This window comes from Eleginops maclovinus, chromosome 11, assembly GCF_036324505.1.
Source record: "Eleginops maclovinus isolate JMC-PN-2008 ecotype Puerto Natales chromosome 11, JC_Emac_rtc_rv5, whole genome shotgun sequence".
In the NCBI taxonomy this organism is placed as follows: Eukaryota; Metazoa; Chordata; class Actinopteri; order Perciformes; family Eleginopidae; genus Eleginops; species Eleginops maclovinus.
This window is the reverse complement of record NC_086359.1, coordinates 3,115,899-3,138,124: the sequence shown is the minus strand read 5'-3', so window position 1 is coordinate 3,138,124 and position 22,226 is coordinate 3,115,899. Positions and strand designations below refer to the sequence as shown.

The following is a 22,226-nucleotide window of genomic DNA, read 5'->3' as shown; positions in this document are numbered from 1 at the left end:
ACAGGGAGGCGAGTTCGGACAACAAACATGCGGCTGTTGAATGTAAACCGGACCCCTGAGATTTGTTGCACCATCTACAAAAAGGTCCAAGGCACTCTTCTGGCACAAAGTCACAGGGCATTTAAGAGCTTGGTTTAACAACCCCTGCAAAGCAGCAAAAACTCAGCCCTGTTTTTAACTTTTACAAGCGTTTTTATGTCTAAGTATCACCCTGAAATAGCCGTCTGATAAAAAGCCTTTCAGTGCCTTCAACCAAAGAACACCTTCGTAAAAACTAGTTTGAACTTCCAAATGCCTTTTCTTTTTCGGCCCATTAAGACATTATTGTATGTTTAACAACCACTATTGCTTTGTTAGTCCCTGCCATTGTTCTGGCAACAAACGTGTGAAACTCCATCCTTTTTCCTCAGAAAGACAATATGGAACAGGTGAAAATCTTCCCTCCAGAGGTTGATTTTTTGCAGAATTTATCAATAAAAAAGAAAGTCTAAATGAGGAGGGATAAGTCTGCTCCGATTGGCTAGCTGGCCAGCTCTGTTGTGATTGGTCCAACGTTATGAGATGTCCCGCCCCTTAAACTATCACGTACAATGTGTTGGAGGAGTACTCAATAGAAGCGCTAGTGTTACGTAGTGATGTCACTGTGTTACGGAAGTTTCAGGCAGCGGGGAACGTTGGAATTTTAGCCTCTGCAGACCATTGACATGCACTGAAACCTAAAGAACACACTGCAGGAGAAGGAGAACCCAAAAAAAAAAATGTTCATCCTCTACCCCCCCCCCCCCCCCCCCCACAGGAGCACCAGAGACAGCGACGCAGACGAGGAGGACGATGAGCCGCGGGTGAGTCGCGGCTGCACCCTGCAGTACCAGCGGGCAGTGGTCAAAGTGCTGACCCAGTTCCACACCACCTCCACGGAGGGCACGGACCAGGTCATCACCATGCTGGGCCCCGACTGGCAGGTGGATGTCACAGACCTGGTGCAGGACTCCCTGAAGGTGGCCGACCCCCGGATAGCAGAGCTGGTGGACCGCACGGTGCTGGTGGGCCTGGAGCTGGGATCCACCGTGCTGAAGGTAAATGGGACACCTTTTTTTTTTTCTGTCTTTACGCCTCGGTGCCGTGATTTTGCATTAATCAGCGGTGAAAGATGAAGTGTCTGGTGGTGACAAACGACACGTCTGAGTGAGAGGCGTGAAAGCAGGCATGGTGTTCCTGAATGCACCACACACAAACTGAAGGTTGAGTTTAATAGATGAGGAAGGAAGATTTCAAAGTTGGAGCTCATTACTCTTTCTGAGTTTCTGAAGGGGCTGCTTTCTTTTAGAGATTGTAGTTCTATTCTGTCAAAGTTTTGCTGAACTTTTCAATTAATAGCAATGGGTGGTTCAGTCTGTCACCAATCAAACCACGGATCCTCCAGACAACCATTTCCCAAAGTTATCCTGACCAATTTTTATACCTTGAAGTAAACACAGCATTTTGATCCCTTTCATCTTGCTTTTGAACCTCAGTTGTTATAAAACAGAAACGTCTTGGTGTAAGTGTTTCTACAGAAGCTGATTTCTTTTAGAGATGGTTGATGCCTTTAAAGGATAATGAAGGCTGTGTGCGATTTCTTTACTCATCATTTCAATTGATATGGTTTGTTTTACTAAATATGGGAACAGAGTGACAGACCTTTTTCGCATATTGCCCAGATCTTAGAAGTAAATTTAGGAAGTAAATGTAAGCATCGTCATTGGGATTGATGTCCAAACCTATGAAATTAAACATAACATTTAATTCAGATTTATCCTTAACAACTTGGAAAGCGTCGTCTTTAAAGCCTTTTTAATCCTTTCAATTTTCTTTTTCAAGTGTGCTGCTGCTGCTAAAGTCCACTTCTCTCAGGTAAAAGAGCAGATACATTAAAGTGGATTTAAATGCATCGGATGAGACAGGTGCAGAAGTCCTTAAAAAAAGAGGAAGCGGCACAAGTTATGACTCCTGTCCAGTGATTTACGGACGCTTCACCGGTCATTTACGGGGACAGAGAGAAGTAATGCTTGGCGAGAGTTTTGATCACCATAAAAGATCTCAGTTTTATTCTGTCAGGAGAAAGAAAGGCTGCCTGATTGATGCGTCCGACGATGGCGAACTAGGGAGGACAGATATAAGTCGCCGATTCATCATTTTAAACGTTCAATGGGTCATTTGTAATCTGTTGAAGGGTTTGAATAATTACACACCAATTTAACACCAGACCTAACTTGCCAGACTGGCTCCTGGCAAATAAATGAATGAATAAATAGATAAGATGTCCAGAAAAGATTTTGTCCCTCAAACAACTTGAAAAGATTATGGATTGATTAAAAAAAAAAACCTGCTAGAGCGAGACTCATGCTATCGGATAACCGTGACCCAAAACACAAAATCATTTGGTTGCACTTAAAGGACATTACGCACATTAATGCTAAGTGCTACATGCTAACATGTTAATGCGTATCAGATATATTTACAAGCAGCAACATGCAGTTATAGAAAGTGAAGCCAATGAGAAAAAGCCCTAAATGTGCATTTTCTCTAATGGCCAGCAGAGGGCGCAACAAAGAAGTCCGATTGAATAGAAGTCTATGATAAAATGACCCTTCTTCCTCCTTGATTTACTACCTTTGTCAACATTTCCCTGATGAGATTATGGTCTCAATCTTTAAAGTCAAGTCTTTTTTCAATACAGCATGATGTTTATTAAGTAAATATTGGTCCAATTTAGGGTAGATTAGACGATAAGGCAGGGAAAGCTTCAGGGAATATACAACACTTACAGTTGAATCTGTCCTCCTGGCAGCTCAGTCATTATGATTCATCTTCGTGGCACAATGAATACAGTATCTGAACAAAGATGTCATGGTAAGCTATGCAGAAGTTGTCAAAACATATCACTTATGTCAAAACCAGGACTCACTATTTACCAAATGTCAAAGCAATCCTTCTAATAGTGTTTACGAGTGTGATATTTCTGTCTGTGGTGGATGACCTGCATTTCCATCCAAAGAGCCATTCTGAAACATGAATGATGTCCAACAAAGAAGTACTAGTATAATATGTCTATTTCTTAGCACTTATTTCAAAAAGGACAGTGAAATGAATAGCTGAAAATGAACAGTGTGGATCTGAACAATGGTCCTTTCAGTCTTTGAGAGGATGTGAGTGATTGTCCGAGTCTCAAATTGTCCACCAGTGGAAGAAAAAGACATCAGGAAAGGAGCAGCTTTTATCCGCTTTTGACAGTCATACAATTGCTCTCTCTTTGGAAGGATGTTTGAGGATTATTGCTTTAATTAAGTGTTTCTAAATTGGATTTGACAGCTCTGCTTAATTAAGGACTCATTCAATATTTGAGGGTTTAAAGGTAAAACTAAAGATAGACCATTTTAATTATTCCGTGTTTATTTTCTTGTGATTACACGGCAGATTGATGACTTTCTGAGAATCCACCAAACCTGGTGGGAGATGGGGGGGGGTTAATCCAGAGGATTACTGAACAATAGCTGCTTCTCAAAGAGAAAAGCCAGACTTGGACAGAATTCCCTGAGCGTCGTGTGATCGGAGATTATTTAATAAATATCTGCAAACAAAAACCACTCGTCCATAAAAAACACAGAAATAGATTTGAGGCTAATCTACAAAATCTTTCAATCTCACTGGAAAATTAAACTCCAATATTTACTGTCTGATGAAGAAACAGAATCCTGTTGTATCTGAGCAACGTGAACCCTTTGTAATAATAACGACTCGTGACGATAGATGGGTTTTATGGGGAAAGGGTCACTTTACCTCGAGGTAGAAAAAGCAGAAAGTACAAAAAGTGTTCCTCCTTTTTATGGAGAGAGTCTATACTACTCTATAGGTGAGAAGAGAATAAATGCAATAACTTAAAATAAATAACGGCCCCTGTGAGATGTCAGTCACAAGAGCATTGTATGTGACTTTATTGGATGGTGAAATAATGCCAATTACATTCATTTGAAGGTTATACTTATCAAGTGTAAGAAGATTCTTTTAGAACATACCATGTCATATAATCTATGAAACTCTTTAGGGAGACGATCATAAATGCTATAAAATATCAGAACCAGTAACGACCTCTATGAGACGTCACAAGAGCATTGTCTTGTGACTTTTACTGGAGGATATAAATGGATTTATGATGAAATGGTGCCATTTACATAAAGATATCACAAGGTTAAGGTTTGCTGAGCGAATACCCAGCATGTACAAAAGGTTGCAGTCATTATTTAGCTAAATGCATAATAATAATAAGAAGACTCAATCATATGTTTTATAACATAGAGTAAAGTAATCTATGAAACTCTTTAGTGAGACGATAATAAATGTCAAAACCTCTAAGAGATTGTCTTTATGTCTCCTCATAATTTAATCTGCAAAATAAAGGAAGGGAAGAAGTGAAGTATGGCATCAACAGAAAAACACATAAATACAGTGGCTTCCTTAATGGGAGAAGTACTCAGATCTTGTACTTGAGTAAAGTAGAAGTACTCAGATCGTGTTCTTGAGTAAAAGTAGAAGTATTCAGATCTTGTTCTTGAGTAAAGTAGAAGTACTCAGATCTTGTACTTGAGTAAAAGTAGAAGTCTTGATAAAGTAGAAGTACTCAGGGTCTTGTACTTGAGTAAAAGTAGAAGTACTCAGGTCTTGTATTTGAGTAAAGTAGAAGTACTCAGGTCTTATACTTGAGTAAAAGTAGAAGTACTCAGATCTTGTACTTGAGTAAAAGTAGAAGTACTCAGATCTTGTACTTGAGTAAAAGTAGAAGTACTCAGATTGTGTACTTGAGTAAAAGTAGAAGTACTCAGATCGTGTACTTGAGTAAAGTAGAAGTACTCAGATCTTGTTCTTGAGTAAAGTAGAAGTACTCAGATCTTGTACTTGAGTAAAAGTAGAAGTACTCAGATCTTGTACTTGAGTATAAGTATAAGTACTTGAGTAAAGTAGAAGTACTCAGATCTTGTACCTGAGTAAAGTAGAAGTACTCAGATCTTGTTCTTGAGTAAAAGTAGAAGTACTCAGATCTTGTACTTGAATAAAGTAGAAGTACTCAGATCGTGTACTTGAGTAAAAGTAGAAGTATTCAGATCTAGTTTTTAACGAACCCTCAGTACACACGTCTCAAATCGACCAACATGTGATCAGTAGGAAAAGTGCTCCAGACAGAAACAAGTAATAAGTATATTTTTAAATATGAATGTGTATTATTACAGAAGCTCAGGCAGTACGAGTTTAGGTTTTTATACATATATCCATACATTGCTTCATCCCTACACAGCTGAATGTGAGAGAAACCTTTCTGACTTCCATAAGCAGATTGCACCATTTGAGTTTGCATGATTTATAAATCCTGAATCAAAACGAGTTCTCTACAGGTGAGAAGATAATGCAATGAAGTGTCGTAAACAAATGCCAGCTTCTCTCCCGATGTGTTAATGACATTCGTCTCGTGTCGTTCCCCCTCGCTCTGTCCCTCCACACTCTGATCTGCACAATAAACTTAAATCTGTCCCCGCAGAAAGTTAAAGTCTTTATTGGAGTGACTATCAGGGACGCCAGGCCGGCTGCTCTGTTATGAGGATCTGTCGTTGCCTCGCGGGGGGGAGCACGGGGGGTGCATAGGTTTTATTTCGCCGCTTTTGCACCCACTTACTCTGCCTTGTAGGAAGCCGTGTAATTGCCTGAAAGTTTACACCACGGTAAAAGTTGAAAGCGAGGGTCATGTTTTTCTCATCTGCGTTTCAAGCGGTGTTACGTTGGTGTTTCATCAGTTCAGCCTCCTGGAAGAGAAGCACTTTGTGTGGTGTGCAAACAGGCATAAAGAGGCAGGATACGTCCCGCTGCTCGTCACCGTTAATTACACTGATGGAGGGGCTAATGCTGAAGTGGACAGTTCCTACAGGAGGCTCAGGTTTGCAGAAGTCAGAGACTAAACCGATCCAAATGCATCCTGCTTCAATCTGCCGAAGCTTTTTCTTCTGAGCCACGGATTGTTTTTTTCCCGGAGATTATTGATGTTGTTTACACAGGTTGTTTACTGTGTACAACATGCTGCATGTGTGTGCTGCATGCTAAGTGAATTCTAGCAGACGATAAAAAGGTTACACAGCGAGCAGGGGCACAGCTGTCAAGGTGAACTGATTTAATATGTGCACCCTGCAAAGGAAATGGAATATTGTGTGTTATATAAATAGGTCTTATTGTCTTTGAGCAACAGAGAAAGCACTTGTTTTCAAAGAACACATTAGTTTCAAAGATGCAAAGGCTTTATTATATATAATATAACGCACAACAGCTACACCGAAGACATCAACATGTAAATCAAATAATGCAAAAGACACTATTTTGCGACAATAAAAAGCTTACATAAAAACAGTAGGTCAAATAATATGGTTACCTATGAAATGTAATCTATTATTCAGGTGTTATAGTATGGCACTTAACGCTATGTAAGTGTGTTTATTTTACGTCCAAGAATGGCTCAGTCAGTAGGGGCTTGGACTGGGAATCGTAGGGTCGCCGGTTCAAGTCCCCAAACAGACTTGAAATATGGAAAGTGGACTGCTACTTGGAGAGGTCCCAGTTCACCTCCTAGGCCCTGCTGTGGTGCCCTTGAGCAAGGCACCGGACACCTCCAATCCCCCCCTCCCCATTGCTCCCCGGGCGCTGCACAATAGCTGCCCACTGCTCCTAGTACTAGGATGGGTTAAATGCAGAGGACCAATTTCACTGTGTGTGCTCTGCTGTGTGCCAAATAAAGAGGGTTTCATCCTCTGATTCTATGAAATGTAATCTAAAATAGTATTATTCATGCGTATAGTGTTGCACATCCAGAAATATACATATCTTACAGAACGCACAAGGAATATTACAAGGCTTTAGTGTTATATGTACAACAACCACAGGAAATACAATTCAAACATTACTTTGCTGTAATAAAATGCAGGAATAATTCAATATTATATTTAAATACTGTAATATGGAGGTATGAATGAAAAGGACACAGGTGTAAAATGGTGTTGGTGGAGTTCAAATATGTATAGTTTTGAGAGCATATGATAAATACATAGGCGTCATTTATACGGTGGACACCACTTTGCATCATTTGTTTAAAATGTTCTGAAGATAGCGTGCTCAAAGAATTGTACACTTTGATTATTTGCACCAGAGCACATGTGGAGGAGGACTGCTCATACTTTTTGGATGTATTTCTGATAACCCAAGCATGTTTAATAATTGACTAGAGAATAGTAAAGCTACAGTATAGTTGCTCCCTCTTTGCAGAAGCGTAGCATAGTTACTGCACTAGTGGTCAAGTGTAAGCATGTGTGTATTGCTCGCAGCGGTTGCTTTATGCACTGTTTTTTAAATCGGAAAAGGTTTCCAAAAATGCAATGTTCTGGGTTGGCAAAGTCTCACAGTCTCTAACTACACTCTCACTGCTGTACTTTAATATAATTATTTACTTAATGACATCAAATCTTGCAGAGTGCAGCTTTAATCTCCATCCCTTTCCTGAATTAAAGCATAATGAAAGAATAACTGAGGCTTGAATTGCCTTCTGCAAACACCTGCTTCAGCACCGAAGTGAAAAGGGCACAAAGAAGGTGTTAATGACCTGCTCTCCAGGTGTGTTTAGAGTAGCGTGAGCATGAGCAGAGGTGTGCAGACGCCTCGCTGATGTGTTTCTGCTGCAGGAAGGTAGCCAGAGGTGTAAAGTAACTATCTTACTCAAGTACTGGACTGAAGTAAAGCAGAAGAGGAGGAGATAAGGCAGTGTGATACACATACGAGTGTTTAGTGAACACACTCCTCCTGTCCGTGTCGATCCGGTGCTTGGACTCATCATTGATCTTCTGTTTGCCTAAAAGCATGGATGAAATCACACCGCGGCTTCCTGTGAAGGCCTCCATGCACGGCTGCACGGCCGGGCGCTCAGCGGTGACTGATGGAGCAGCTCCTCGTGGAAGAACCTATACAGTGTGACTACTCCACCCCCCCCTCCTCCTGCAGAACAGATCCAACTGGGAGTGTGTCTGCAAGCAGGGACACAACTGCAGCTGACCTCTGCTCGCTGCACACACACACACACACACACACACACACACACACACACACACACACACACACACACACACACACCTGCAGAAACACTCTTCCTCCATCGCTCGCTGTAAATCAATATTTTGTTTTGTGTTTGCTCTGAGCCGGGAGGTGCTGGCTTTTCATATGTTAATGATCTACCCACCATCAGAAGTGTTTCAAAGCAAAAGGGACAGACGGAGCTCAACAATATATGTTTTTTTTATTATATATATTTCACCAGCTTTGTCCCTGTCCAATTAGGGATTCCAATAAACGCGTCCGCAAGATCCACACTGTGGTAATTGGCTCCATGATAGAAGTGGAGATTAAAAAGGTATTTTCTAAAGGGATAAAAGAAGCAATAGGAAGTGTAAAATGCAGAAAAAACATAGACAAAATCTCAGATATTAGCAGGTAAATCAGCTCTAAAAACATTTCACTTCCTGAAGTTTTTCAAGGTCTTCCAGCCCCAAAAAGAAATCTACATTTATGGAGATCATTTTACTTAAAAGCTCGTCTTAACATATATCGATATGGTTAGTGTAGTATGTTAAAAAAAAGGTAATGAAAGCAAGGGCTGCATGGCAAAACTGTCTCACATAATAATAGATATTCAGTATTTATTTAATTTAAAAGTAAAAAAGAACACACTTGCAGCTTGGTAAATATTATACACACAGATGAGATTCCTCCCCCAGAATAAACCCCAAACACAATATCGTGTGTGCTGAATGTTGAGTGATGGTCCACCGCTTTTTATTTACTGCTGATGTTATCACAATCAATAATCCCCCCCCCCCCCTTCTCAACATGCAACACATCCCACAGCGTTCTGCAGGCACTTCCACAGGCGACGTGGCTAATTTCAGTAACTGGGGTGAAAGAAAATGAGGCAATCTGCGGGAAAATGAAAAACTAAATTGCAGCACTTCATCAGCAAACACAGCCTGGAATACATCACAAACAAATTGATAACAGCCTGGGAGAGGAAGTCCTCCCTCATCATCGCATCATTTCTTTCTACTGTTCTCTCTTTTATTTTTAGAACACAGGATAAAGTGAGAGCATGGTTAAACACTGTGGGGGTACCTGGGGTCAGCAGGAGGTGAGCTGTTTTTACCGACATTACGTCCATAGCTTTAATTCAATAGCTATAGAGCGCCACAGGGATGACCTGTTTTTGTAGGCCGACCCGGAAGTAAGCTGGGTTCCTTCCTCAGTGCTGATGTATTTAATGTGGTAGAACAAAACGTGATCTGTCTCTTAAATTTGTGTCAACCACAGACCTTATTTCGAGCTATTTTCCGAAATCCTACGGAGAAATCCCACTGACTCTGAGACGAGGGAACCGGAAGTTGTAAAAACGTACTTCCGGGTTTTAGGACTCGTTCCTGCGGCACACTATAGCGCATTTGCCAGCGAGGTTCGAGGCTTAAATTAAACATTGACTTCAACGAGTCTGTGTAAAAGTAATTTGTAACTTAGTTTCTTAAAAACACTATTTTTTACATATCTTTACATTTCTTACAACTTGTTTTCTGAAATGGTTTATGTTCGCAGCACCAGACACCAAATCAAACTCCTTGTCTGCATGTCAATAAACTTTATTCAGATTCTGACAGAAGAAGATTATTGCCACATGGGAAAGAAAATGTGAGATCTGCCCAAAAATAATTTCATTTTATTACTTTTTACTCAAGATTCTGATTTCTGAAGTGTTTTTGGTCGGATCTGAATCCAAATGTTTTAACAAGTGGCGCTATTCCTCGTCTGTACGGAGCTAAATATATATTTTACTCAAGATGTCCTAGCATTACATTTAAGACGGTTGAGTGTGAAGAAACGCTGAGCATTCACAGGGAGCGGTGCATCGTTTTCATGTGCAAATGATATAAATCATGAAGTATTCAAACTCTTCAGTGTTTCCCTCCTCATTCAAGCTCTGTATGTGTTCTGGCAATGGTGGGAGGAAACTGTTAGGAGCCATTAAAGCTGGAAATATCACTGGAAACATCTGCTAGGCGTCTTATTGATTTAAAATAGAATATGTTCAGTCAGGAATAAATGCCTGCACAACATCAAAGATCAGAAACCCAGAGCTAGATTAGTTTTTCTGATTACATTTCTTTTGATTTAAGAGTGCACAAAGTGATGGATTTTTGGATTGTGTGTTGACATTTGTACATATTGCCAATATTGAGTTGAATTAGAGTAGGACTTTAATCGGCCTGTGGAAATATCAGTGGAATGGAAAATGAAAACAGCAGAAAATCAATTTGTGTTGCATTTTGAGCTCAGGAAGATTTGTGTTTAGTCATTGTTTTACTCAGAAACTGACTCGTGCTCAGGACACGTCTCTCATAAAAGGACTTGTGGTTGTCTCTTCTATTAACCCCCTCCCCCCTAAACTGAACCTCTCCCTGAATGAAGTTAATACAAAGTTGAAGAAGCTCCGGCTCTACTGTACGAGCGATCCATCATGCAACCCAGTCGTCCTCATGAAAACTTTAAGAGTTTATTTATGCCTTAGGCTAGTGTGTCTGTGTGTGTGTGTTTGCTCTGAAATGAGTGAAGCGAATCACTGTGGTTGTTCCCTAGTTTTTCTATAAGCCGTACAATATCTTAAAATGTTTCTCCTGAATATTTGTCTCCTCAGTTATCTCTTCTTGAATTACAAATCGTTAGATTAAAAGGAGCTGTTTCTTTAGCCGAGGGATGACATCTTATTTAATGTCTGATTTTTGGATGCTTTTATCCCGTATTTTGGAGGCTCCACAAATAGCCCAAATGTGACTCCAAAACTGGATCAAATAGCTCTGTGATGCACATCGTAACAACCTCAATGTTAACCGAAACCCAAAACACCATAAGCAAAGTAAGATTGAAGTTAAAAACACTTCACTTCTCTTCCTAAACAGCATTGAGTACAAACTCCAGGGGCTGTAATAAAACAGATGAGCAGGCCGCTGCACCCTGCGTCTGTAAATTGGATATTTGTGCATTTTATTAGCAGGGTTTATGGTTTTATCAACAGAAGTCCAAGTGTGTCGAGACCAAATGAGCAAACCCAGACACCTGCAGACCTTTTTCCACTCGTGACTTGACTTGGGCCCCTGCACGACTAATTGCACTGCACGAAACAACATGATAAATCATTGCACCGAATTACGTGGCACCAAGAAATGATGTAGAAGTCACACGAGGGAGGAAGAAGTCGTCATGGCAGCTGAGTTTCTGGCTCAGCGAGGCTCCGTTATAAAGAGAGCGAGATTAAAGGCTTCAGGTTTGGAACCGTGTCATTTTATTTGGTGTTTTATTTTTGGGGTGTTGGATTCAGAGTTTTCAAAGCTTGACATCACGTTAAATTCAAGGCTTCTGAGCGATGTTTTTTTGGGATAAGAAATTGACTAAAGGGCGACGTATCCAGCTGTTTGCTTTTTGGTTGATTGACGATGATTGGGGAAGATTGTCAGAGCATCAAACTTCACTGTGGAGCATCAATTGTAAAGTTTTAAAGGCTTTATTTGTCATGTGGAGAATAAGTACAGCGTGGTTTTGTCTACCTTAGGTCTCCTCCAACAATTCAGCATTCAGGAGAAGAAACCAGAGCCCAGTCTGCTCTGATTGGTTCGCTGGCCTGTTGTTGATTGGCTAACCGCTTAGAGATGTCCCGCCCCTTAGCCTGTCACGTACAATAATGAACATGTTCCATAGTGATGTCACAATGTTCGGGAAGTGAACAAAAGTGTCCAATGGAGGCGTTTCAGGCAGGGGGGGGGGAGAGGAACTTCTTCTGGATAGATCACATGGATTTTAGTCTTTGAAGACCATTTACATGCACTAAAACTGTTATTAACGTTATTAATAAAGTATGTCTCCTTCTCCTTCTCCTTCTTCTCCTCCTCCTCCTCCTCCTCCTCCTCCTCCTCCTTTTCTATGGTTTTGAGTTAGAAAAGCTTTTTGGAAAGAGGCCAGTCAAGGCCACTGCTTCGCTGAATTCCTCTTTACTTTGTTGGTGTCTCTCGTGACCTTTGCTTGCAATAGAAAAGTGAAATGATGATCTTTTAAAAGTGTAGAAAGTACCGGGAACAGAGGCCTGTCAAAAGACCGGCATTACCAGAGGAGCGGTGCCCGGCTTTTAAATCGTCTTGGTGTTTCATGTGGTGACACTTAGATGGGCACAAGTGTTTCTGCTAAGCGTCACTTTGAAGTGTGCCGCTTCACATTGTACCTTGTTGTCTGTGTGCTGATGGATTCCATCTCGAGTGGGTTTTTTTCTTATTGTTTTTCCCTATGATAGACAGAGAGGCTTTGACATATGGATAGACTTGCACAAACAGCAGCACCGAGCACTTTAATCCAAAATTGGCTTGTCAAGGGCTTTATGATGTTCGGAGAAACAATAAAGCGGCCGTCTCTTCTGGACCACGTCCCTCTGTTATGCAGACAAACAATAACGCCTTCTCTCTCTCTCTCTCTGCAGGTGGAGTCTCCGCTGGCCGTGGACGCGATGTTAGGAGAGTCGGCGTTCTCCGTCACGGACGACAAGGTGTCCATCACGGAGATGAGAGTCCACGCCGTCTCAGGCCTGACCCTGTCCCTGCAGCCCAGCCCCGGGAACAGCCACACCATGGTGGCCAAGGCAACTGGCGTCCAGACGCTCACCGCCCCGAAGCAGGTAACTCATCACTCAGAAAGTTATTCATCCAGTAAATGTTGTCTCAAATATCTGTGAAAAATGTGAACGTTTAGACCGTGTGAGTGGCAGACAGTCAGAGATATTGATGGTGGAAAGTTCTTCTATTAAAGATAATGGCTTGTCGTGCTCAGAGAGGCCAGTAAATACATTTGAGCAACGGCATCCCGATGTTTTTACCCTCAAGGATCGATGAACACCACTACAAGACCATCCGTTCATTTCCAAAAGCTTAAACTTTGTCCATTCTTTTCAAATTCCCACCATAAAAACACACTTCAGACTCAGAAACTGCCGTGTCATGCCGTGTCAAACTGTTTCATAAAACGCTGCAGGTCACACTACAATCCAAGCCGTATTTCTAAAGGCAATCACCAGCAATCTACCTGAGGTAAATAACAAGGACTAGGTAGACGGAGGACACTGGAACCTAGTCTGCACCAACTCCCAGACAAACGCATCCTTTTTGGGGAATAAGAAACCTACAAAAAACTGCCAATCTTGCCAAGTATATTTGTCTATTATCTAGTCAAAATCAGTCTTTGCACTTTAATATAAGACCTAATAACTTAAGAGGTAACAGTGCAGGGAGATATAGGGTCTTGGTTTTAGATAATTCATCTCAGATTTCTACTTTTCTTATTGGAAAATCACCAACAAACATCAGAAAACAGAAATCTTTGGAGCTTTTCTGGCTGATTTTCTAACAAAACATTCCCTCATTCTGTTCAAATGTAGTTAAAAATAAGTTCATTACAAGATCTAATTTATCTAAATATCCCATCTTATTTCAAGATCTCACCAAGCACATTTTCACTTGTTCTATCAGCAGATTTTTGTACTTTTTACAAGAGAAAACACCTGATTCTTATCCGTATCAATATTAGATTGATACCCCCCCCTGCTGAGGGTCTAAACCTAACACCATTGACTTGAAATGGATTGAAATATGTCCATCTCACAGCAGCACATGTGTTGGGACTTCTCCAGCCCTCACATTAACTTTCTGCTCCTCGTTTTTATCTCCAGAGCGTTAAAAAGGAAGTGAATTTGCAAATCCCCTCAGCAGGTTTTTATCAACAAGCAGTTTCACTTCAAAGTATTAAAATAATTTCCCAGCTAAATCTCTTAAGCTCCAGCCTGCATTGTTAGCAAGGACACCAGATAAAGGCAGCGGCGGTAAACTAATAAGGAATCCTCCGTACTGTTTTATTGCAACTCTCATATTAGCTGAGCTTCTGGTACGTCCAAACACATTTCCTACGATTGATTTATTGCTCAAGTGAGAAGTGAGAAGACCTCAGGGTTTTTGTTTGCCACCGTCTCCTCACACAGGAGTACGGATCTCTGCAGAGGAGTTAATTGGCTGTGTCTGTCTGTGTGTGTGTGTGTGTGTGTGTGTGTGTGTGTGTGTGTGTGTGTGTGTGTGTGTGTGCGTGTGCGTGTGTGAATCCTTTTCCTTCTTTGCCCTTTCATTGGCCTGCGAGTTGCTCAAAGTGCAACGACAACCACATCGAGCATCGGTGAGAGAGAGGCGGGCATTAAATTCCAATTCCTCTTGCTTTCCGCTTCTTGGCCACCTTGAAATGTAATTATTGTAATGTATTGTCCTAAGTGCTCTCCAAGGCCGGGCCCATAAAAGGCAGCCAATTCCCCCGCGGCGACGCTCTCAGAGGACAGCTGCAGCTATTTCAAGCCATTTGATTCTGTTTCACAGGGAAACTTTGTCAATGTCCTCCATCACTCTCAAAATGATTGAAACATATCAACTATGAATTATAGGAGCTGGACTATCAAGGTCTCTTTGCATTATTCTCTTCCCACTTGACATATTCAGAAATCAAAGGCTTCAGTACCTGACAGTTAGACTATTTGTGTTGGAGAGGACTCTTTAAAGTAGAGACACTACATACTGATACACACCTGAACATCAGCAGGAGAGGACTCTTTAAAGTAGAGACACTACATACTGATACACACCTGAACATCAGCAGGAGAGGACTCTTTAAAGTAGAGACTCTACATACTGATATACACCTGAACATCAGCAGGAGAGGACTCTTTAAAGCAGAGACACTACATACTGATATACACCTGAACATCAGCAGGAGAGGACTCTTTAAAGTAGAGACACTACATACTGATATACACCTGAACATCAGCAGGAGAGGACTCTTTAAAGTAGAGACACTACATACTGATATACACCTGAACATCAGCAGGAGAGAACTCTTTAAAGTAGAGACACTACATACTGATATACACCTGAACATCAGCAGGAGAGGACTCTTTAAAGCAGAGACACTACATACTGATATACACCTGAACATCAGCAGGAGAGGACTCTTTAAAGTAGAGACACTACATACTGATATACACCTGAACATCAGCAGGAGAGGACTCTTTAATCAATCTGAATGGTATTATTAAATGTAGAGTTGAGGCATTATTTCCAGGGGAGTGTTTTTCTGTGTATGTATATTTCATAATCCAAGCTGTTAGTGTTTATTCCCTGAGAGAAAAAGAGGGAATCAAATGTCCACTTCATCATACAGAATATTACAGTACCTTTATTTAAAGGCACTGATCACATTAATTGTGGTTCGTCAATCTAGATGCACAAAATAATATCAAGGAGGTCCAGAAATCCTGTCAGTCTTTGATGCCTTTTTTCGATAAAATATCTACTTTTTTTAGCAAATAAACAAACTCCTCTCTTCCGAATGCATATCTTTCATGCATAGGATCGGAATAGAAAATGTGCCAATTGTTTTTTCCGCAATTCTTCGCCTTTTTCCCTCGATCTCTTTCATTGCAGTCAGCTCATAAAAACAGATATGCCATATTCAATGTATTATTTAAGTCATCCATATCAAAGGCTGCCTTCACGCTGTCACGCTGCGCTGATAGAAGTTTGCCTCTCGCTGGGATACCGTTACAACATAGCAGTCCAAACTGGACTACAGGGACTTTTGTCCTGGAAAGGCAGGGAGTGTGTCTCTCAACAAAAACAAAAAAAGGGAGACTAGAAACTGTCTGTTTTTAGAGAGAAAATCCTCCCTTTCTGTCAGCGATGGATGATGATGTTTGAGCAAGCTGTGAACAAAGGGCTCTTCAGATGCAGCCTTGATTTAATGGACACCGCTGTTGTATTTCTCACTGCGACAGATGCTTGTTAGTGTAGTTGCCAGCGCTGTCAACCCAGAAAGTTCTGTGGTAGAAATGCAGAGTAGGGTCCCAAGCACATAGACTATAACTGCTGGATGCTCAGTTGCAGGTTTAACCAGAAAGGGACAATTTTTTTTGGACTATCATGAGCAGTGTTGCGACTATTGAATATAGAGAGCACAAATAAAAGATTATTCCCTCATCTCTGGACAATTTCCTTTCAATTAAATAAGCAATATGTCCAAACCAAATGATCCATAGTGCCCTAAATCTTCAAAATCGACCCAAAATGAATCAAAATCAGCCCAAATATGGCCACTTTCTGCTTTTGTTTTACCCTTAAAAGATCAGAAATGGATTCAGCATCCTCAATTTCCCCCAAAACCACAACGAAATGTTCTATAATGCTAATTAACGCAACTTGTGCTAATTATGCAAGTTAGCATCTGGCAGTTTGTATGTGCCGGGGACCCGTACCGTACAATTCTATCATAAAACTTTGGTGACATTTCTGGGTTCACAATGGGACTCTATGAGCTGGCAGACAGACCAATAGGGGAGCGTAGAAAGTGAAGAGCGATAGAACATGCTAAAGGAGAAGGACACACGTAACAAACACACCGAGACCGGACACATGCTCGTCATTGGAAGCACCTGTGTGTGCTGCAGTGTTGTAGCCTTCAGGACAGTGCAGTGCTTACTCTTCCTCCTCCTCCTGCTCCTCTTCCTCCTCCATGCTCGAAAGTAGTCTGCTGGTGTGCACATCAGAGGAAGGCCGTATGTGTGCGTGTCGAAGCTTGTACTGCGGATGTTCACAAACACTCTGGAGATTCGGGGGATTGGAGCAAGTCCAGAACTTCAAAGGCTCATTTGGGAACAGATATTCAAATCAGAATATTATTATGTAGGGTGTGAACACAAGGCCGGCTTTTGAATCCTTTTCTGAACTGTATTAACACGTGTTAGTTTGAGGACATTATCAAGGATCTGGGAGAAATGGCACTGCTACCTCAATCTATTCTTCACTTTCCCGCCCAACACTTATCCCCTCTTGATAGGGTAGACATGTTGATTAAAGAAGGCATTGTTTGTCCTAATGTGCATTATTACATCTAACGCTACGATTGGTTTTCTATTACTTTAAGGGTAGTAAGGAAGCAATTCAGGGCTCCATAAAGTCATTAACCATCATCATTTTAATGAAATACAGCTTTTCTGTTGCTATGAGTGCAAAGTATTAGTGCCAATGAATCCTGCAATACTCTGTTCTCGCCCAATAATCAACATTTCACCCTCTCATTAGATGCGTAGATATCGGTTGTCCATCTTAATCCAAACACAAACAGCTGTACTGACTATTTGCCACTGTTTCTCATGAGCTCAGCGTAAGAAAATAACCGAATATGCCAAGTGCATTATTCCCTGGAGGGGATTAATTTCCTTGCTTATTAAGATTTGATCAAGCTGTGATTGGATATTAATGATCTGAGAGCAGATGGTCATGTTTATTCCTGTTGTGATACCAGAAAACATTCCTCACCTTACAGTGTGATTGGGAGGTTAATGCGTTTTGTTTTGTTGTTGTTTTCCTTTTTTGAAGTAAACTCATTTCGTCTCCAGAAACAACTCGGCTAAACTTTCTCTTTCTCTCCTGTTTGTCTGACAGGAGGCCAGTTTGTCTGTCTGGATGCTTTTCAGCGACAACACAGCCGCCACTCTGACTAACTTTGATCCGAAAGACTACAACTTCAACGCCTCCTCGCTGGATGACAGGGTCGTGTTGGTCTCCCAGGAGCCTCAGCAGCGCTGGCCTGTGGTGGTGGCAGAAGGGGAGGGATCCGGTGAGCTGGTGCGTTTAGAGATGACCATCTGTGAGGCCTGTCAGAAGACCAAGCGCAAAAGCGTCATCGCATCTGCTTCAGTTTATGTCAAGGTCCGCTTCGGCCCAGAGGAGGATTCTGAGGAGGAGGGAACCACCGAGGGGGAGATAGAGCTGGCCCCCTTCACCAGGCGTCCAATCATTGATCCGAACATCAGTGGAAGAATTTATGAGACATCTAATGAGCAGCCTGCCAGTGTTCCCATTGATTACACCAATTTCCCCACCATTAGCAACCAAGAGCGACCAACAGAGAGCGATGAAGAAGAGGAAGACGACGATGACTTTGTGCACTCACCTCGGAACATGACTGACCTTGAGATCGGCATGTACGCTCTGCTGGGAGTCTTCTGTCTCGCCATCCTAGTGTTTCTCATCAACTGCATCGTCTTTGTGCTGAAGTACCGCCACAAGCGGATCCCGCCCGAGGGTCAGGCCAACATGGACCATTCCCACCACTGGGTGTTCCTGGGAAACGGCCAGCCACTGAGGGCCCAGTGTGAGCTGTCGCCACAGCAGATAGAGAGTCCCAGTAATCCTCTGGACAGCGTACAGACTTGCTGCCATGGGGACCACCACAGCAGTGGCAGCTCCCAGACTAGCGTTCAGAGCCAGGTTCACGGGCGGGGAGACGGCAGCTCTGGGGGATCTACGAAGGAGAACGGCGAGGAGGCCAGTTCCCCCACCTCCAAGCGCAAGAGAGTCAAGTTTACCACCTTCACCACCCTTCCCACAGAGGAACTGCCCTACAACTCCATCCCCATAGCAGACGAGGAGGACATTCAGTGGGTGTGCCAGGATATGGGCTTTCAAGACCCAGAGGAACTGCATGATTACATGCGCAGAATAAAGGAAATAGCCTGAGATAAGAAGCGCAGCGGCTCTCAGCTTTCTAAAGAACTTTCCTTTCTATTTTTCTCTTTTTCACCTCAGTGAAAGATAATTTTTCACAGACTAAAAGGCCAACTGTTGTTTCGGTTAGGGTGTGTTCCATTTAGTTTGCACAGTGCTGTAATCTCATACAAGCTCACACTGAGGAGAGGAAGCCAAAGACTTGAGCAGATCTCAATCACTGGAGAAATCTGCAAATCTTGGCTGTGTTTCACTGGGAAGCTGAGCCATGGCCAGACGTGAGAGCTGCTCCAGCTCTTTTTATTTTCAGGATTTTATTCTAGAGAACCGCCTGACACGGACAGGAATATTAGAAGTTGTTTGGTATTGGTGTTTTTGCTGGCTCAGTGGGACTCTGCAGTTCTGTACCTACTACAAACAAAGATGCCTTTGATGAACACGAAACTGTCAAAGACTCTCATGAAAGCTATGTTTTAAAAAAATCATCCTTTTGTTTTTGCCAAAGTGGGAACAGCGTTGTTTTACTGGCAAACCTTCTTCATCGTGGTTCTCGGTGCAGCACACTCATGATCATTCATTACAGTTTTCTACATTTCATAGGTAGTCAAAAGCAGTGCCCTATTACTAGTCCTCTCGGTCCTGAACAAATCTAATGCCTTATAAAAATAACCACAGTTCACTTCTTATATCAGCGCGGACACCCTGTTTTCTCACCACGGCTGGAGACGGCAGAGTAAGATGTAAAATACTACCAATGATCTCGAGCATGAGGAGAAATTAGAGAAGAGCTCGTTTATTCTGAGGGTCTCTAACTTTCTTTGCATGGAGGGGGATCTCGCGGCACAATCAGCAACTTTTTCCAAATTTGTAAATGTTTGTATTGTAATTATATAATCATTCATACACAAAGTAAATATGTTATAATGCATTACACGCATGCCGTGTCAGGCCTACATACATGCAGACATTCCTCCTCTAGTATATGTATATACCGCATCGAGCCAGCCGCCTCCCGCACGAACGCTCAACAAGTTAGTTACTCGGAGCTGGAAGAGTGTGAAGCCGGTTGAAGTCTTGCAAACGTTAGTCTTGTTGTGAGTAGAAGGTTCCCTGTGGTAATGTCCTGACAGAACCATAGCTTTTTAACAAAGTGGTTTCACATTTGACTGTTGAACATGGGGATTTGCTATGCATCAGAATTGTAACAGATCTAATCCTTTGATGATTTATTTTTCTTCTCTCCTCAAATTCTACCCTCCAGCCTTCTGGGAAAATAACAATCGTACCATGCACTGAACACAAGATCCTCTAAACTCTCCAGGAAATGTCACAGAAAGACTGCTGAATACATTGTAGATTAGTCCACATCATTTAAATCATGGCCATCTCATTTTTGAAAACACACTACTGTATGAGTAGCTCTTATTTCGTTTAATCTATTCCAGTGAACACACGTATCGAGGTCACATGTTAGCGTTGAATGAACTGAATGGACAGCTGGAGAGACGAGCAGGAAAGAAATCAGGAGTTTTGCTACTGGCGGATGTGTGCTTGTGACAAAGTGTTTCTCAGGATTGGCTTCATCGACGAATCAAAGTGATTTAAACGGCACAGCTAGTGGATATCATTGGCAGGTTTTGTTGTGCAGCAAGTGCTAATTGCCACGTTTAAAGGTGTACTGACACGGGTTTGAAAGTTCACTCAAGCAGAAGAGGAAAAAAGAGTTGGCAGATTTAGAGAGAACTTATCTTTTTCAATCAAAACAGCGCGACAGAGAGAGAGAGAGCGTGGTGACAGCAGAGCTAATAGTATCTTTGGTTGCCCTGTTAGTGTCGCTGCTTGTGGATCATTGCAGATGACTTCTGAAGGATGTTATTCAAGCTCTGATCTCACATAAAACATGTTATCTTCAGCACTAATGAAGCAGCCATGCGATTTAAAAAAAATGACTTTCTGTGTCACTTTGCTTTAATTCTGTTCTGCATCTGAGGGCTTGGATTTTTCTTTTATGTCATTGGACTTATTTTGGTGATCCTATGAGGAAACCAATGAGCCTCGGCTCTACGGTACCATATATATGTAACTCAAACTTTATTGCAGATCCCACCTGCTCTTCAGCCCCCACAGCCTTATTAAAGACCCAATCCAGAATGGTTCTATTCGTGGTAGCAATGTTACACTGGGACAAAATCATTCAATCCAAACTCATATTTTATATTCACTTTAAGATGTGTTTCCTGAGCTCCTTACTCATTGGCTTGACAGTGTGTGACAACTAGTACTGACCTTAAAGATGGAATTGGAATTGTAAATACTGGAGCAACACAGGCTTTAATTTCACTCATCTAAAAGTTGCAATGAGATTATTTTCAATCAGTAAACCATACGCACATTTACATGTATATAGATCCACGTTTGACCCTGGATTGGGACTTTAAGGAGTTGGTTTACTGCATGCCCTCTCTACGTTCCATGTGGTTGAAATGAATGATGACCTGTTTATTAACATTCAGTGACAAATGAGACGTTATTGTTTGACAGTCCAAGCCCGGCCCTTCAGCATCAACAAGATTTGCCATGACATGAAGAGCAGCAGCAGCGCAGCAGCGGCCAGCCGGAAGCGTTTCCCTTCTTACCCTAAATGATGGATTCTCAGGATGAATGTAGGATAATTAACTCAGCTGTTCAGTGTTCATGTGGTCAGCCCAGCACTATGACAGATTAAGTATCTAATAGCAGCTTTACACACCGTTTCCATCGGCTTTCTCCATTATAATAAAAACATCTCCTCACATCGATTCTTAAACCCTACTTCTTTCGTTTCAAGTCTTTTGTAATGCTGCTTTGGTGGTGGTGGTGCACATGTTGCTCATTATGTATTTTCTTCAAGCTGCTAATAGAAACTTAGTCTTTTTACAACATGTAATAGAACCCCCTCCCATGGAAACCTGTGCACGATGTGCACGGCTCAGTCGCCTGTGCCAAGTAACCACTACACTCACAATATATGTAATTGTACAGAGCACTGTTGAATTTCCTGTATTCTCTTGAAAATAAACCCTTGTATTTTCCCGTTATATGTAAAGTACTAAAGAAAATGCAATACATAAACGACGCTGTCTTTTTTTTCCTGACACTCTATATTTAGTGCACTCAAGGGTTAACTTTCCCTCATATCAATATTTCAGGGACTCAAACAAGAGATGAGATTGATTACATCAGAGTCTTCTTTTTATTTATTTCCATTCAGTAGCTCACATCTGACAGTTTTGCTTATACATGTTTTTCTGCTGTTGATCAGATCTTGGCTAGAGTCCTACTGGTGTTTGAAATCCACGGATCAATGCTGTTTTGCCGCCCCTCTGCGCCGAGTCTGAATTCAGTCCCGTCATATCTACAGCCGATACCTGCAGCAGCAGAAAGACCCTGCTGAGAGGCCAGTGTAGAAACTTACTGTACTCTCCGACAAACATCCATACTTGGAGCTGTGCTTTC

The 22,226-nt window shown here is 41.8% G+C and overlaps 1 protein-coding gene across 2 annotated transcripts in view; it reads left to right on the top strand.

Annotated features, from left to right (window-relative positions):
• Window positions 1–18,753, top strand: part of tmem132e (transmembrane protein 132E) — a 354,237-nt gene extending 335,484 nt beyond the window's left edge. For both annotated transcript variants that reach the window (XM_063896187.1, XM_063896186.1), the window contains exons 7-9: window positions 797–1,076; window positions 12,620–12,814; window positions 17,667–18,753. In XM_063896187.1, coding sequence (XP_063752257.1) covers window positions 797–1,076; window positions 12,620–12,814; window positions 17,667–18,743 — 1,552 coding nt within the window. In that variant the 3' untranslated portion in view covers window positions 18,744–18,753. The remainder of the gene's footprint in view (window positions 1–796; window positions 1,077–12,619; window positions 12,815–17,666) is intronic.
• The last annotated feature ends 3,473 nt before the right edge of the window (window positions 18,754–22,226 follow it).